Genomic DNA, 17614 nt, shown 5'->3' with positions numbered 1-17614 from the left:
AATGATGCTGAAGCTGAAACCCCAGTACTTTGGCCACCTCATGCGAAGAGTTGACTCATTGGAAAAGACTCTGATGCTGGGAGGGATTGGGGGCAGGAGGAGAAGGGGACGGCAGAGGATGAGATGGCTGGATGGCATCACTGACTTGATGGACGTGAGTCTGAGTGAACTCTGGGAGTTGGTGATGGACAGGGAGGCCTGGCGTGCTGCGATTCATGGGGTCACAAAGAGTGGGACACGACTGAGACTGCACTGAGTGGTTAGTGATGTTGAGCGTCTTTCTTGTTGCTTTGTTTTTGCTGCCGAGTAGTAAGAGTTCACACATTTTGGGTATTAACCCTTCTCAGGTACGTGGTTTGCAGGGCTCTTCTCCCACCCCACAGGCTGCCTTTCCTCGGCCCGTGCCTCCCTTGCTGCGCAGGGGCGGTTCGGTTTGGTGTAGCCCCACTTATTTACTGTTGCTTTTGGTGTCAGGTCCAAAAATTATCACCAAGACCGACGTCAGGGAGCTTACTGCCTAGGTTTTCTTTTAGGAGTTTTATGGTTTCCAGTCTTACATTCTTTAATCCATTAATTTTTATACATGGTGTAAGATATGTGCTGACTTGCTTCATTCGTGTCCAACTCTGTGACCTTGTGGCCTGTCACCCACTGGGCTCCTCTTGTCTCCAGGCAAGAATACTGGAGTGGGTTGCCATGCTCTCCTCCAGGGAATCTTCCCGACTCAGGGATCAAACCCACGTCTCTTCCGTCTCCTGCACTGGCAGGCGGGTTCTTCACCACCAGCGGCCCTGGTGTGAGACACTGGCCCAGTTTTCCCAACACCGTTTATCGAAGAGACTATCCTTTCCCCATCGTATATTCTTGGCTCCTCTGTCACAAGTTAACTGACCACGTAAGTGGGGTTTGCTTCTGACCTTGGCTCTGTTCCACTCATCTGTGTGTTTTACAGCAGTGCCCTCGTTGTTCAGTCGCTCAGTCGTGTCTGGCTCTTTGTGACCCCAAGGACTGCAGCGCGCCAGCCTTCCCTGTCCTCCACTATCTCCTGAGTTTACTCAAACTCATGTCCGTCAAGTCGGTGATGCCATCCAACCATCTCATCCTCTGTCATCCCCTTCTCCTCCCGCCTTCAATCTTGCCCAGCATCAGGGTCTTTTCCAATGAGTCAGTTCTTCGCATCGGGTGGCCAAAGTGTTGGAGTTTCAGCTTCAGCATCAGTCCTTGCAATGAATATTCAGGACTGATTTCCTTTACAATGGACTGGTTCGATCTCCTTGCAGTCCAAGGGACTCTAGAGTCTTCTCCAGCACCACAGTTCAAAAGCCATCAGTTCTTTTGAATTGAAAGTTCAGCTTTCTTTATGGTCCAACTCTCACATCCATACATGACCATTGGAAAAACCATAGCCTTGACTAGACGGACCTTTGTTGGCAAAGTAATGTCTCTGCTTTTGAATATGCTATCTATGTTGGTCGTAACTTTCCTTCCAAGGAGTAAACGTCTTTTAATTTCATGGCTGCAATCACCATCCACAGTGATTTTTGGAGCCCAGAAAAATAAAGTCAGCCACTGTTTGCACTGTTTCCCCATCTATTTGCCATGAAATGATGAGACCAGATGCCATGATCTTGGTTTTTTGAATGTTGAGTTTTAAACCAGCTTTTTCACTCTCTGCTTTCACTTTCATCAAGGTCTTTAGTTCTTCCCTTTCTGCCATAAGGGTGGTGCCATCTGCATATCTGAGGTTATTGATATTTCTCCCGGCAATCTTGATTCCAGCTTGTGCTTCATCCAGCCCAGCATTTTGCATGATGTACTTGGCATGTAAGTTAATAAGCAGGGCTTGTCATACTCCTTTCCCAACTTGGAACCAGTCCGTTGTTCCACGTCTGGTTCTAAGTATCCATCGGCAGAGCTAAGGCACCTGAGGCAAGCCCAAGGGAGGCAAGTGAGGAGCTGGGCGTGGGGATGGGCCCGGCCTGGCAGCCTTCTGTGGGCTCACACACAAGCACCCTTGGCCAGGGCCCGGGTCTGCGAGGTGGGGGTCGGGAGGAGGAAGTGTCACCGTGAGCTGAGGCAGGCCCACTGTGAAAACCACAGGCGGGGGTGGGGTGGGGCTTAACAGTGTTTACTTCCGGTTCTGGAGGTTGGAAGGACAGGTTATGCTGGGGGAGGTCTGGTGGGGCCAGCCTCCTCTTCCTCACCGTGTTCTCACGTTAGAGGAGACAAGGGTGCTCCCTGGGGTCTCTCCTGTAAAGGCACCGACGCCCTTCATGAGGACCCCACCTCCTGACCTGATTACCTCAAGGCCCCGCCTCCAGGTGCCATCACCTTGGAGGTTAGGTTCCAACATGGAGGTTTTGGGGACACCCTAAGTGGCTTGCTTCAGAGAAGAGTGCTGGGGGAACCCTGGGGCCCTGCACTTGGTGGGCTGGTGTGGGTCCCCAGCATTCGTGGGGAGCCCGCTGAGCCACAGGCATGTTCTTTGCCCTGTATGAACACTGTCCGCCCCAAATGATCGTTGAGAAGCCACAGCTGCACAGAGCAGCCACTGCCCCTGAGCAGGGCCTTCGCCTCACCGACGCCCTCCAGGGCCAACAAGAGACCGGCGAGGGCCCGTCGCTCCTCCGGCACGTCTGAGCCAGGAGCAGCCTCCAGGCTGTCGGCTCCTCGGACAGTAAACTGAGTCCCCGTTAGCGTCCATGTCCCGGGCGGACCCTGTTCTGTCCCCCACTGTGAGCCCACAAGGGCCAGGATGTTCCTGCAGAGGGGGTCTCAGCCCTCAGTGTGTGGCTGGGGGCTCTTACCACCCCCGGCACCCAAGCACTCTGGACGCCTGGGCTCCACCCTGGAAGGCAAAGGTCCTCCTTTGTCCTCAGACGGCTGTCTCAGTGCAGCGGCCCCAGCCCTGCCCGCAGCCTGGCCCCGGCTGGGAGGGACATGGCAGTGGGCAGTCGGGGGCAGACACGATGTGAGGGCCTGGGTGGGTCTCCAAGGCTGGACAGGCGCCAGGCCCAGTGACCTGGAGGGGGGACCTCCTGCCATAGGACCCCCTCCCTGCTCTTCCCGGTGTTGCGACGGTCCGGGACGGCTGCCCTGGCCTTCCTTTTAAGACCAGCTAACAGGGCGTCTGCCCCCAGGGTGCCAGTGATGATGGCAAGTCAGACATGGCCGAGAGCAGGACACGGCGCCCAGCAGTGTCTGGGGCCCACAGGCCCTGTGGATCCGGCCCTGCCTTGGGCCCTTGGCCGAGGGGCCAGGAACAGTCCAGAGTTGTCGGTGAGCCCGGCAGGCTGCTGGGCTCCCCTGCAATTCCGACCCGCAGGGGTAGGACCTCACGTCAGAGGCCAGGGTGGTACTCCACCCACCCAAGGAGTTCAGCGCCAAGCCAGGGAGGCCCAGCCAAGCCCAGCAGCCCTCCCGCATCTCCCAACACAGAGACTGGGGGCATGGGGACGGGGCAGGAGAGGGGCCTGGAGTCCCCGGGCCCAGCAGACACAGCAAGGCAGGGCCAGTGACAGCTGTGACGGCGAGGTTTAATTAAATACTGTCACGTACGTGTAAGGACTTCCGTACACGGCATTTCCAGTGGCAGTCATAGGATTTCAATGCAAACCGCAGCCTTGTAGCACAGCGGCCACCGCTCCAGGGGCAGCTGGGAACCGCGTTCCTGACATGGGGGCAGCCGGCTGTCAGGCAGGGGGCGCGGGCTTGTGGAGCTCCTCCCGGCCCCGGGGCACCCGCGGCAGTCTGTCCGCCCTTCCGGCTACGGCCCCTCCTGGCCGGTCCCCTCCACGCCTTCCCTGAGGTTCTGCTGGCGGACAAGTGACTCCTGAGGGTCTGGGGCCCTCTTCGGGAACCCCAGGCCGCTGCCTCCTCCTCCGTGCGGCTGGCTGCGCTGCGGGGCCTCAGAGCTCGCTGTGTGGCCTCAGAGCTCGTTGTGGCGGGCCCTGGAGATGCGGCTGGACAGGTCCTGCATGTGCTTCTTCACCTGCAGGAACAGCGCGGGCTGGTCACACGGGAGAGCTGCGCACGGCCCGAGGCTCAGCCTACTGCTGCAGAGAAGAGCTCGGCGGTTCGCTTTCCAAGTGCCTCCCCACTGAGCCCCCATCTATAACCCATAAGATAAACTATCGCAGCAGTTCATTAACCAGAAACAGCCTCTGGGGAACCCCGCGAAGGGCCTCTCTCTCCACCCATCATCCTCACTTCTTTTCTTCTTGATGAGTCTGGCTAAAGGTTTATCAATTCTGTTTGAAAGTAAAAGTAAGGTCCCTTAGTCGTGTCTGACTGTGCGACCCCACAGACTGTAGCCCACCAGGCTCCTCCATCCATGGAATTCTCCAGGCAAGAGTACTGGAGTGGATTGCCATTGCCTTCTCTGGGGATCTTCCCGACCCAGGGATGGAACCCGGGTCTCCCGCGCTGCGGGCAGAGCCCCCACGTAATTCTGTTTTTCTAACACACCAGCTCTTCGTTTCGTTGACCTTTCCTCATTTTTTTAGTCTTTTTTTCCTCCTCATGTTTCTGCTCTGACCTTTGTCCCCGTCCCTCTCCTGACTCTGGGTTTGTCTGTTCTTTCTCTGGTTCCAGTGTAAGGTCAGGTTGCATGTTCCGCCCCCTGAGGTGGGCTTGTGTGGCTACAAACCGCCCTCCTGGAACTGCTCCTGCAACGTCCCCTGGGTTTTGTCTCCAGGTCACTCTGACTTCTTCCTCCATTTCTTCCGTGACCCACTGATTGTTTAGGAGCCTACCGTGTGGCCTCTGTGTTGTGGTCTTTGCTCTTTTTTTCCCTGTAGTTTAACCTGATTCTCAAGCTACGCGGTTTCAGGGTGCAACAAAAAATACACAAAAACAAACGACGAATGAAGACCCAGCCCACCCCTGGCTCCCCAGGCTCTGTCCTCATCACAGCGGCGGGGGCCTCCGTGGCCTCTCAGGGCCCGGCTCTGCCCTCCTCCCCGGGCTCTGCCCTGCTCCCCGGGCACACAGAGCCCGAGGGTGGGAGCCCCCTGGGCTGGTGGGGCCTGGAGCGGGGCAGCAGCTGGGGCTTCCACGGAGCACCACTGGGGAAGCTTCCCTCTTCTTCCTCTCGTCACAGCAGGGTCTGGCTTCTCCCTGGTCGTCCCCCCCTATTCTGGTACTTTCCTTTCTTTCCCCTCTAACTTATCCTGAATAGGGAGAGTGCCCTATACAGGAGGCGCAGAGCAGGCCCTTGCAGAGCCCTCTGCGGGCCTGGCTCCCCTGTGCACCCACAGTGGTGTCCACGCCTGTGCCGCTGGCTCCGCAGTGTGTCCACGCCGCCTGCCCCTCGCTGCCTCACTGAGCCTGAACCCAAGCCCCCTCCGGAGACGGGCCCCTCAGATCTTGGTGCCTGGGAGGTGCCCTGAGCTGTGGGCTCATGGCTGATGACCAGAGGGAGGCCCTGCCGGGTCAGGTGCCCCAGCGAGGGGGCTTCGGTCTCTGCGTCCTGCACGTCCTCCGGGATTCTCACGTCACCCCACCGAGGGCGCCCGCCGCGCACGGGGAGTGACGCTGTGAAGGCCGTCTGTTGTGGCCCATCTCCCGTGGCGCCGAGTATGGAGCCCACGTGTCCCTGGCCCGAAGCTCCGCCGGCTCCTGCGGCCACTCAGGAGCCCCCAGAGCCACCGGGCAGCTCACGGGGATGAAGGTCACTCAGGACCGGGGCGGGCCACACGTCCCAGCTGTGCGGCTGGAAGAGCCCGGCTCTGTCCTGCCTGCCCACCGCCCCCCGTGGGTGCGGCCGCACCAAAACTCTTGCTGGTCACCTGGTGGGGGGCCCGGAGGCAGGGTGGTGGGGCAGAGGGGAGGCCTGGGAGGCCCCTGCCCCACAGCCCAGCCCCGACCCCCCCAGGGCTGTGCAGCCCCGGGCAGGGGCGGGGGCCTGACCCTGTGTCCGACGCCCCTGCGTGCGGTGAGTGCCGGGGCAGCAGGCGCCGCACACCCACCTTGTAGCCCAGCTCCTTGGTCCTCTCCTCCAGCGTGGCGTAGCGCTCCTTGCTGCGGGTGACGTGCTCCTGATCCCCAAAGCTCTCCACGTGCTTCAGCTTCTGGTGAGAAATTTCTAGCTGCTTCTGGTAATGGTTGTGCTTTTCAATTTTAACTTCAAAGTGCTTGAGCTCCTCCTGGGATGAGATTGAAACAACTGAACCTCCCCGACACGCCCCACCGCCTCCAGGCCCGCGACAGACGCCTCCCACACACGTCCACCACCTTCCGCTCTGCAGGGCCCTGGAGCGCAGCGCCCACCCCGCCCCGCGCTCCTGTCCAGGGAACCAACAGCCTCACAGGCCCGGGGCCCATGCCCTTCCCTGACCCCTGACCTGTGGTGGCTCTGCCACGACAGCACCATGTGGAGGTGAGTGACCCCAAAACCCTCCTTCCCTCTGGGTCCAGCACAGGCCCTGCAGGGCCTCAGGGGTGCCTCCATAACCGTCTGAATCCACCTGTCCTACGAGACTACTCCTCACACCCGGTGAGCCCCAAACTCAGCAGACGGCCTGGAGTCACAGCGCCCGCCGCTACTACTACTACTAAGTCACGTCAGTCGTGTCGGACTCTGTGCGACCCCACAGACGGCACCCCACCAGGCTCCCCTGTCCCTGGGATTCTCCAGGCAAGAACACTGGAGTGGGTTGCCATTTCCTTCTCCAATGCATGGAAGTGAAAAGTGAAAGTGTCCGCTGCTGGAGGTCGGCTTTGTCCCACACGGGCCGCCGACCAGGACTCGGGGCAGCAGGGGGCGACTGGAAACGGTGCTGTGCACACGCTGGTCTGCTGGGGTTGGAGAAGGGGGCCTTTCCCGCATCACCAGCGCGTCCACCAAGGAGACGCTGCCACCCCACGGGGCTGGGGCGCCACCCTTACCCGGAAGGACTCCAGCTCCTTCTCAGTGAAGTTGGCTGACTTGGCCATGTCCCAGAGATCCAGCACCCGGGGCTCCGTGAACTCTGCACGAGAGTGAAGATGGGCTGTGACTCCTGCCCGGGACGCCTGGGGGCCACGTGCCACCTGTGCAGGGCACAGGGCGTGTGCCAGCGTCCTCGGGAAGCCCTCCTTGCGCCCGCGCTCAGCCGGCAGCTCCCAGGTCAGGCCGCCACTCCCCAGGGCACAGGAGCCGCTGCTCGAGTGAGCAGGGGGCGCACTCCAGGGCTGGGGGGGCGCCTCTGACTCTGCGGGGTCCCCCACCCGCAGCTCTAGGCTGAGACTCAGGCTGCTGCCTGTCCTCACAGCTCCGGAGCAACGGAAACCAAATGGAGGGGACCCTTTAGCCAGCGCTTGTCAGCCACCTTCCTCCAGCCCTGGAGGAAGCTGGGAGCACGTGGGCCACGTGGCCAGCTCCCCACCCCTCCCCTGCAGACCCCTCCTGCTGCCCGAGGCTGCAGGAAGCGCTCCAGCAGGAGGAGCCACCCGGTGTGCCGCCCCTGGAGGGCAGGGGCTGAGGCACCGAGGCCAGCCTTGGCCCCACCCCTCCGCACGGCCGGGCCCGCGGGGATCCCTGCTCTCCGGAAATTCAGCAGGTCGGCACAGTGGGCCTGCGGCATGTTCCGGGCGCCCTACCCCTGCGGGCTGAGCAAGCCCAGGGCGCCCGCATTGGGCCGAGGAGCAGGGAGCCCGTTTCGCGGCCTTGACGTGCCACTGGGCGAAGAGCAGTGGCCGCCCCATGTCAGCGCTCGGGGAACAGAGGGTGGAGGACGCCAGGACGGGTGTCACAGCTGGGTGGCGGCTCACCAGTCTCGGCGCCGTAGCCCTGGTGGCTGACCCTGCGAAGCCGGTCGAAGCCCTGGCCGATGCTCCGCAGCCGGTCCTTCAGCTCCGCATGCCTGCTCGCCAGCGCCTCCGCCTGCACGCCACGCAGGTCCACTGGCCCGATGGCGTTCTCGTGGCTTTCTGCTGGAGCCAGGCCAGGGGCCTGTGAGGGGCCGGCCTGGGACGCTGCGCCCCGCGCCCCGCCCTGCTGACTCCAAGGTAGGCCCTGAGACCACCACCCCTTGGGGGCTACCCCCGAGGCGACAGGAGAGGCAGCCCATCTGAGCACCTGATGGGGCCCGAGCCGCTCCTGCTCAGAAGCCGGGAGGCCTGAGGGTGTGGACCACCCCCTCCTTGTTCTGGAACAGTCTGGGCCCTGCCGGCTCAGGGAGCACCTTCGGCCCCACCCCTGAGGGCGTGGTGCTCCCCCCGCCCCCCCAGTTCTGGAACATTCTGGGCCCGGGCTGCCGCAGGGAGCACCTTCGCCACCCCCCCCCCCCCACCGTTCTGGAACAGTCTGGGCCCCGACGGCGCAAGGAGCACCTTCGGCCCCGCCCAGGGTCTCCAGCAGCGCGTGGTACTCCTGCACCTTCTCCTTGTGGTGCTGAAGCTCCCGCCACAGCTTGTCCAGTTCTTCGCTGGAGAACTTCCCAGAGGTCTTTGCCTGCAAGGGTAGCGCCTCCGGTGAACGCCCCGGGGCCCACTCTCACCCGGGCCAGCGGGACCCCAGCACAGGCCCGGTTCTCAGCCTTCACCCACCTTACCACGGGGCAGGGCAGGAGCCCAGACCTGACCGCCTCCAGGGCAGATGGCGGGGAGACCACCCAGCGAGCCGGGCATGGGGATGGACCCAAGCAGGACCTTGGGCCGGGGCAGGGGCCAGGGGAGTCCTGGCCACTCCCCAGGGCATCACCCCACCTGCCCAGGGTTAGGGGTGCAGGGTGCATACACACGAGGGAATAACGGGTCCTGGGCTCAGCCCCGAGGAAGCTCCCCCCTCCGGCCCCACCCCTCATGACCAAGGATGGCAGGTCCCAGAGAGAAGACCCCCACGGCCCCCGGCCAGCTGGCACCCCCACCCTGGCCGAGCTCACAGAAACCATCCACAGGATCCAAGCGCAGATCACACACAGATGACCCCAGACACAGGTCTGACCCCTGTGGGCCCATTTACATGCAGGTTATTTAAAAAAAAACACTGCACTGCTACACGATCAGCAGTTGGCTGACTCCGCAGACAGAGGGCTGACTCCTACTTACACGCGGGATCTCCCTGGGCAGGGAACGGTCAGTGCCCCCGCTGCCCGCCCTGTTCACAGGTTGACAGTTCAGGCACCAAGTGAAAAGAGCTGCTTATGACACCCCAAGCCTGCGTTTCTAACCACAGGTTCACGAGCACGCTTTGCAACGCGCGAGGCTCAGGCCCCCATGTGCCACAAGAAACTCCCATGCAAACACACGTTGCGAGCTCCTGTTCACAGCAGCAAGCACTCCAGGTGGGGCAGACACGGGACTACAGGCCAGCGGGGCCGGGGAGGAAGGCCCGCGGGGTGAGACGGGCCGCCCCGGGGAAGGACGCCAGGGCCGAGGGTGGCTCTCGGCAGAGGGTACCTTGTGCCACAGCTTCTCCAGCCGGGGGTCCTCCAGGCTCTCGTCATCGGGGCCGTGGTCGACAAAGTTGCTGCTCACGACCCGAGAGTCCTTCCTGCCGTCCAGACCGTACTTGGCCAGGATGACTAGGAGGGAGCAGGGCGGGGTCAGGGCGGTGGGCTGGGGGCAGTACCCTCCTCTGCCGCTCAGGACCTGGGGAGGAGCAGGGACCTGGGGCTCCCCCGCCCCCGGCTGGCTTCCAGCCAACCCCTCCACCCCTCCCCGTGCGGAGAGCTGCGCACAGGCCTGGCACCTGGGACCGCCTTCACAGGTTCGCCATCTGATCCTGTCGAGGGGCAAGGTCCAGCTGGGACGGAAGTGGACGGGGCCACGTGGGCAGGGGCAGCCCCCCCCCCCACAACCCATGTCTAAATCTGGAGAAGATTTCTAACGGTGGGACCTTGCTGTCAACAGCTGCCAGGGGAAAGTTTACTAACGACAGTGGAGCGGGGACTGGCTCAGCCGCTGCTGGCTGGTCACTGCAGGCCAGCGACTGGCTGACGTTTCTCCGTAGCTCCCAGGACACAGCGCCCACCCACGGCCTCCACACCACACAGGGGCCTGCATCTCCGCGCTGTGTCGGGAAGGGTGGGTACCTGGGGAGGTCTGGAGGCAGCTCTCTCCGCAGCGGGGCTGGGCTGCTGGGTCTGCCCTGGACCCCCCTCCTGGCATCTCTGCCCACTCCCATCAACCACCCCGCTGCCCTGCCCTCCCTGCTCAGAGGGATGGGGCCCCCAGGCTGCAGACAGGATCCACCCTCCAGGCTTCACCCCCGGGCTTCCTGGGGTCCTGAGCTTCCTCTCCCCTGACCTCCATCCCTGGCGTCCTTGTTCAAGCTGAGGCCACCTGGCCCCTGACCCCCAGACCCTCCTCTGGCCTGACTCCAGGAGCACTGGACACGCGTGGTCCCTGAGGGGCCCGCAGCCTCCTGTGCAGCCCCCACACCCAGCTCCTGGCCCTGGGCCTGCTGCTGGAGGCACCTTGGGCCCCGTTCAGACTGAGCTCACCTCGTGGGGCTACACTGCCCTGTCTACCCTGCCTGGGGGCTCAGCCCACAGGGGTCTTGAGTAAGCTGTGGAGAGGCTGTGCTCCTGGTGTCCAGCCTGTGGTTTTCGAAACATTAAGAACCCCTGTGTGACCCTCTTCCTAAACTGCAGAAGCCCTTCACCCAACGACGGGAGCCAGACCCACAGGAGGTGCAGCCCTCGGGGTGGCCCAGCCGTCCGTGAGGACTTGGCTTGGGGGGGCGGGTCTGCCGTCAGCCCAGCCTCCAGGCCAACCCTCCACGCCAGCTCCCTGAGATGCCGGGCAGGGGTGACCACCGTCTGCAGGGCGCAGGGCAGATCTGGCCACCGCTGGGTCCTGTCTGGATGCCACACTATGTGGACACCCAGGTGTGGCATCTGCCTTGTAAAGGGGCTGCGTCGGCTGGGGGGGGGTGGGATGTGGGGTCTCGGGTCACACCCAGAAGACGGCCAGCCGCTCAGGGAACACCACCCCCAGATCGGCGGGCCCAGCTCAGGCCCCAGCTCTCCAGGCCGGCTGAGTCTCCTGCCAGGTCACCTGGGCGCCCACAGAGACCAGTGTCACCCAGACAAACAAGGCGGCCTGTCTGGGCACGGCCGTGGACCGTGCGGGCTCTGCTCTTCCCAGGGGACTAGACCCCAGGAACACCTCACTTCCTCGTCTAGGTGACTCCAGGCTGCCCTGGCCGTCTTCCCGGACCAGACAGACCCGGGGCTTCGGCCCCTGGGAGCTCGCTCAGCCAGATGCCCTTGCCCTGGACCCCCTCCCACCAGCCAAGGCCCATCGAGGACAGCCTGGCAGCTGCACCCGCCTGGAGCTGAGGGTCACCCTGCAGGGCTCAGGCTCACAGGAGCGGTCCTGACTCTTGTCCTGCCCACAGACCAAGTCAGAACACCAAGCTGGAGCCTGAGTCGGGGCGACCACTGCTCTTGGCCAGAGGAGAGGGGAGCGAGAAGGGAAGTACCGCTGAGGCTGCGGACCAGCTTTGCCTCTTCCTCCCCGTCCTCATCCAGGCCCTCAGCCTTCAGCTTCTTCCACTTGAATTCGTCCCGCTCTTGAATCTTCAGATCAGTGTGGAGGTCGGACAACTTCAAAGGAGGAAGATTCAGCTGCGGGAGGAGGAGAAGAGAGGACGCCTGACCACCAGCTGCATTGTGACCAATGACAGCCCAGAAGAAACTGACCTCAGAGAGGAGACGCCAGAGGCGGGGAGGAGGAGCCCGGGTCCTGGGTGCTCAAGATCCCACTCACGCTCCCGCACGAGAATGTCAAAGGGGCCTCTGTGCACTGCGTGGAGCCCACCGGCCCTTAGGCCCCAGGCCCACCCTCCAGCCTCGGTGGACACTGCGTCCCCAGGGAGTCCCAGGGCTTCGGTGGCCTGAGCGTGGGCCCTGGGGAGACAGGCCGGCCCACCCTCCAGCCTCAGCGGTCACCGCATCTTCAGGGAGCCCCAGGGCATCGGCGGCCTGTGCACCCGCCCTGGGGAGACAAGCTGGCTCGCCCTCCAGCCTCGGCGGACACCACGTCCCCAGGGAGCCCTGGGGTATCAGCAGCCTGAGCACTGGTCCTGAGGAAGCCAGGCCGGCTCGCCCTCCAGCCTGGACCCTGGGCACCTGTGCACACCTGGGCGCAGGGACGCAGGCGCACGGATGCTGGGCTCGCCCAAGAAACTTCTCCCTGCATGTGTAACTCGGATGAAAAATAAACCGCAAGGACTGGAGAGTAGATCATATTTATGGAAGACTTCCAATTAAAAAACAAAAAGCACAGCTACGGCTCCCCAGGGTCACTGCCCGTGCTGGGGGCTGACCGAGGGGCGCAGGGCCTCCCTGGATACGGGCTGCAGGGCTAAGAAGGGCTCTGTGGCTCCTGGCAGAGCTTGCTCTGTGCTCAGCCCAAGGGCGCCTCCTCACTTCTGGGCCAGAACCGGCATGCGAAGGCTGTGGTCAGGCCGTTAAACGTGCAACTTTAAAAATGAACACATTAGCACGCCTGGCAGACACCTGTCCCCTCGAAGGGCGTGCGGGGTGACACAGTGAGGACGCGGGGCTGCAGTGTGGGCCCCCTAGGCAGCCCTTCCTCAACCCCTGTAGGCTCCCTGGGGGGCCCCGCTACCCCAGGCAGGCGCTGGGACCTGACCCCATACAGCCTGCCTGTCCTGCAGGAAGGGGACCCTTGCGAGGTCGGGCTTGGAGGCACACATGTATGCGTGCCCGCGCGTGCACAGGAGCAGGAAGGCAGAGAGAGACCTCTCGGGGCTAGAACCTTCAGTCGGGGCAGGAAGACGGTGTGGAGAGGAAACCGAAGCTGCCAGGCAGGGTGAGGACTCACGGCAGAGGCGCCGGGGCCCCACTCGCCCCGACTTCCTGCTGTCCGCCTGCCGGGCTGGGCGGACACCGGGCAGCGTCCTGGCCGCCTCCCTGGAGGTGCTCTCGGGTGGGCCCTCGCGAGCCCGGGGCCCTCTCCTCCGCTCCCGTCAGGGGCCCCTGGGAGGGTAAGCACCTGCCTGGAGGACACGGCTGCGTGTCCCTGGCTATCGGACCCTTTCCGCTGCTACTGGAAGGGGGGCAGACTCAATTTCCTTCTCAGAGTTGGATGCTGGCGACAGAAGCGTCAGCGAGGCCTGCGTGTCGCTCCTGTGCCCTGGACCCGTGGCAAGCTTGTTCACAGATCTAGAGACTGTGCAGTGTTCAGGTTTGCTACAAGTGGAGAGCACGTCATCTGCAAACAGAGCCCCTTACCTCTTCCTTTCTGACCGGGATGACTTTTCTTTCTTTTTCTTGCCTGGCTGTTCTGCCTGGAGCTTCCACTCCTTGTTGAAAAGAATAACCTAATTCTTAAACAGGCAAAGGACTTGAATATAAATTTCTCCAGACATCACACATGAATGGCCAAGAGGGCCATGAACAGAACCTCCAGATCGCAGATCATCAGGAGGAATGGAAACCCCACGAGAGACACCGCCTCACAGCGGTTACAGGTCAGGTTACAGGTCAGTTACTCTGGGGAATGGAAAGCAGCCCCTGCTGGGGGGATAACAAAGGGAGCCCCCGAGGGCGACTGGTGGGATGCGAATGGGCACAGCCACTGCGGCAAACAGCGAGGAGGTGCCTCAGAAACGGAGACGAGAGCGGCCGTGCAACCCAGCAATCCCCGCCGGGCACTGACCCAGAGGCCCGAAGCCAGAATCTCGAAGAAAGCCCTGTGCTCCCAAGCTTCCTGCAGCACCAGTCACAACGGCCAAGACACGGGAACAACTCAACCAAGATGTCCATCGAGATACAGAAGGAAAACGCGGGACAGACGTACAACGGAATACGAGCCTCAAAACAGAAGGGGACTGGCCCTTTGTGATGGCACAGGCGCTGGGTGAGATGAGCCAGACGCATCAGCAAACGCTCCTCCACAACAGCGCTCCACGAGGGTGGAGAGTGGACAAGAGGCAGAGGAGAGGAAATGAAGGGCTGGTCAAAGGGGAGCCAGCCGTGCGGCTCGAGTGAGTCCCGGAGCCTCACCGCTCAGTGTGACCCTGGCAACCGCACGTTTTTGCTGTTTAGTCACTCACACTACACTACACAGCTCAGTCGTGTCCGACTCTTTGCGATCCCCTGCACCGTAGCCCGCCAGGCTCCTCAGTCCACGGGATTCTCCAGGCAAGAATACTGGAGTGGGTTGCCATTTCCTTCTCCAGGGGAATCTTCCCAACCCAGGGATCGAACCCTGGTCTCCCGCATGGCAGGAAGAAGCTTTATCCTCTGAGCCACCAGGGAATTCCCTTTAGTCACTCAGTTGTGTACAATTCCTTGTGACTCCGTAGCCCTCCAGGCTCCTCTGTCCATGGGATTCTCCAGGTAAGAATACTGGGCTGGGTTGCCTTGCCCTTCTCCAGGGGATCTTCCCAACCCAGGGATCGAACCTGGGTCTTCTGCAAGGCAGGAGATTCTTCACCACTGAACCACCTGGGAATCCCATTTAAACTGTTTATTATTTAAAAATTTGCTAAGGGGTGGGGGTGGGGGGGTCGGTCTTAGGTTCTTACCACAAATAACAACACACAAGAGCTCAGGAGAATATCTGGGAGGTGGTGGGTGTGTCTGTGGGCCTGTACACTTATCTCCAAACTAATTAGCAACATAGAACTTTTCAGAGGTCAATCATACCTCAAAAATGGTAAAACAAAACAACAAAAAACCAAAACCAACAACCAACCAAAAAAAAAAAAAATCCCCTGGGACCCAGCGTCCACGCACATGTCAGCTCCAGCCACAGCTCTGCACACTGACCCTGGACCGAGGTGGGAGCCGCACCCCCGGCCCACAGAAGGACTGGCGAGAGACGACGGGGACGCCTTCTCCCACCCTGAGCACACGCCATGCAAGACACACCCTGAGATCACCTTATGTTTAGAAACACGTGATATTTTTTCAGTTAGTTCAGTCGCTCAGTTGTGTCCAACTCTTTGTGACCCCATGGACTGCAGCACGCCAGGCCTCCCTGTCCACTATCAACTTCCGGAGTTTACTCAAACTCATGTCCATCGAGTCGGTGATGCCATCCAACCGTCTCATCCTCTATCGTCCCCTTCTCCTCCCCCCTTCAATCTTTCCCAACATCAGGGTCTTTTCTAAGGAGTCAGTCCTTCGCATCAGGCGGCCAAAGTCTTGATGTTTTCAGAGAGCAAATTATCCCGAGAACAAAACCAAAAGGCTAAGAACCACAAGGGCCTCGGGCTGGCCCTGCCTCCCGTCTGGGCTCGGCTCTGGGCGGGGGAGTGCTGACCCTGGGACTCGGCTGAAGGCCCGCACCACGTGCCCCCTTGCGGGCTCCTGCCACCACCTGAGGAGCTTCCTGAAGCTTCACCGTCTAGGAAGGCTGGGACAGGCCAGCTTGTATTCCACAGGTCTGCTCAGGGAGCCAAGAAACTGATGCCACCAGGCACGAACCCCACCCTGAGGACCTGTGCCCTTCGTTCAGCAGAAAACACTTGTACACGCCATTGGAGAATTTCAGGGCCGAGGGGCCCAGAAAAGACGTCTAGTGCAAGGCCGGCCCGTCCAAGGACAGTGCTGGGTTCCCAGAGAACGGAGGAGGCCCTCTCAGACAGACGTGACCTGAGACTGACCAGGTCACACTGCACACACAGTCACCAGGTCAGTCTCAGGGGACTGAGCGCGGGGGCGGGGCGGGGAGGGTCATGGAGGCGCAGCTGGAGGGCAGGCGACAGCCAGGAGGCGTGAGGAGGCTGGCAGATGTGAAGCGGCATCTGGACAGACAAGACGGTGCTGACCAGCACCGCCCTGCGGGCAGGAGGGCTCCGGGCAGGTTCGTGGGCACAAGAGCCCCTTCTCCCAGGAAGCCCTCCAGCCTCTCCAACCCAGAGTGCTCTCTCACCAGGCAGGCCGCACACACAGTGGCCCTGACAGCTGGGGGCTCCGAGCGGAATCCTCAAGGGCGCTGGCCCAGGCACAGCGCGGGGCCTGGAAGCTAAGGGCCTGGGGGCATCTACTGGGCCCTGACTGCCCCGCAGGCGGCTCTCTGTCATATCCCTCCCCACCTTTCTTCCCCCTCTGTTTCTTTTCTTTTCCCAAACTTAGTCCTCACTTTGCTCTCTTTCAAGGACTCAGGAGTGCTTAAAACTGGAAGACTGAAGCTGATAAGACTCCATTTGAGAGATGAAGACAGAGGCCCAGAGGCTGGGGGAAGCTTGTAAATACCCATTTCTCTAAAAAAACCCCCGCCTGAAAAAGACAGCAGGGACTGTTATGTTAATGAGGAAGCTGCTGGTGCAGGTCAGTCAATTCGCAAGCTGCCTCCAGGTGGAGTGACCTTAGAGGCGTCCTTTGCCCTCTGGGCTTTGAGGAAGGTCGGATTCACTTCACTTATGTTTCAGGTGTCATCCTCCCACCACATGTGAAAGTGAGTCGCTCTGTCGTGTCCAACTCTTTGCAAATTCTCCAGGCCAGAATACCGGAGTGGGTAGCCGTTCCCTTCTCACCACATCCTCTCACCCAATTTAACAAGAATCTGTCTGCTTTCAGGCCTCTGCTATCCCTGACTTGTCCTCATGACCAGCATCACCCGTTTTCTTGTTTCTCCATATAGGCAAACAGAATGTTGAAAAGGCAAAAACCTGCAAACCTGAAAGGGAATCTCGGCCTCAAACTGACGGGGCAGCCCCTCTGCCCAGGCCAAGGCCTCCTGTCTTCACCTGTTATCACCAGGCCAGGGTCCCTGTTCCCTGATGAAGGGTAGAGGGCACGCAGTAAGAGGGACTCGCACCTGTATGTGCCGGCGGGTCTGAGGCTGTCAAACGCTTGAGGCCCCGGCCAGCAGACCCCCGAGACTAAAGAGACCCCGGCCTGGGCTCTGCAGACCCCAGGATCAGAGGACGCCCCGCAGACCCCCGAGACTGAAGAGACCCGGGCCCGCGTTCTGCGGACCTCAGGATTAAGACACCCTGCAGACCCCCGAGACAGAAGAGACCCGGGCCTGCGCTCCGAGGACCCCAGGATCAGAGGACGTCCCGGCTCGCGGAGCCCCGAGGTGGAGGGACCCGGTCGTCGCTCACCCGCTGGGCCTTCTCCCACAGCTGGTTCAGCTTCTCCATGCGGAACTCCGCCGCGGGCTCGCGCTTCGAGGGCGGCGCGGGCTCGTTCTTCTCCCGCGAGTACTTGCCGGCATGGCCCGCCGCGGCCCACGGCCCGAGGAGCAGAAGCAGCAGCAGCAGCGGCGGCGGCGGCTGCCGGACCGCGCGCAGCCCAGACAGGACCCTCCGCGACGCCATCTTCCGCCTCCAGACGCGGAGCCCCGGGAGCTGCGGGAAGGAAAAGGCCCCGCCCCGCCCACCGGGCTCGCCCCGCCCACCAGGCCCCGCCGCGCTGCTTCCTGGGAGTTGTAGTCCCTCCCCGCGCAGCCGACCCGAAAGGAGCCAGCGGGCGGACTACAAGGCCCGGGGCGCCCTGCGGAGGCACGGCGCTGGGGCATTTCCTAGGCAACCGCAGCCACGGCCTGGTTTCTCCCGGCGCCTCCAGGGCTAAGTGTGGCTCAGTTCAGTTCAGTCTTAGTCCTGTCCGACTAACTTGCCACCCCACGGACTGCAGCACGCCAGGCCTCCCTGTACATCACCAACTCCCGGAGATTACTCAAACTCATCATTGAGTCGGTGATG

The 17614-nt window shown here is 61.8% G+C and overlaps 1 protein-coding gene across 2 annotated transcripts; it reads right to left on the bottom strand.

Moving 5' to 3' along the window:
* Positions 1-3515: 3515 nt before the first annotated feature.
* LRPAP1 (LDL receptor related protein associated protein 1) lies at positions 3516-17299 on the bottom strand. 2 transcript variants are annotated; one of them, XM_061420957.1, is made up of 8 exons: positions 17015-17299; positions 11411-11555; positions 9382-9506; positions 8314-8434; positions 7753-7911; positions 6889-6971; positions 5970-6146; positions 3516-3991 (listed from the first exon to the last, which is right to left on the bottom strand). In XM_061420957.1, the coding sequence occupies exons 1-8, from the start codon at positions 17228-17230 to the stop codon at positions 3929-3931; spliced, it is 1089 nt and encodes a 362-aa protein (XP_061276941.1). In that variant the 5' UTR covers positions 17231-17299; the 3' UTR covers positions 3516-3928. The 2 variants fall into 2 exon arrangements, with proteins under 2 accessions (XP_061276941.1, XP_061276940.1); XM_061420956.1 differs by having other exon boundaries at positions 7753-7914; positions 17015-17266.
* Positions 17300-17614: the final 315 nt, after the last annotated feature.

The sequence above is a fragment of the Bos javanicus genome, chromosome 6 (assembly GCF_032452875.1).
Source record: "Bos javanicus breed banteng chromosome 6, ARS-OSU_banteng_1.0, whole genome shotgun sequence".
In the NCBI taxonomy this organism is placed as follows: domain Eukaryota; kingdom Metazoa; phylum Chordata; class Mammalia; order Artiodactyla; family Bovidae; genus Bos; species Bos javanicus.
Note: the sequence above shows the minus strand (reverse complement) of the source record. Positions and strands in the feature narration are given on the sequence as shown.

Bases quoted from the DNA above. Each gene is read 5' to 3' on its own strand.
- LRPAP1 (XM_061420956.1), bottom strand. From the start codon at position 17,230: ATGGCGTCGCGGAGGGTCCTGTCTGGGCTGCGCGCGGTCCGGCAGCCG. The intron at 9,507-11,410 runs GTACTTCCCTTC...GCTCCCTCCTAG, and splicing joins GCTGGTCCGCAGCCTCAGCG to TCATCCTGGCCAAGTACGGT. The intron at 6,147-6,888 runs GTAAGGGTGGCG...ATCTCATCCCAG, and splicing joins AGGAGCTGGAGTCCTTCCGG to GAGGAGCTCAAGCACTTTGA.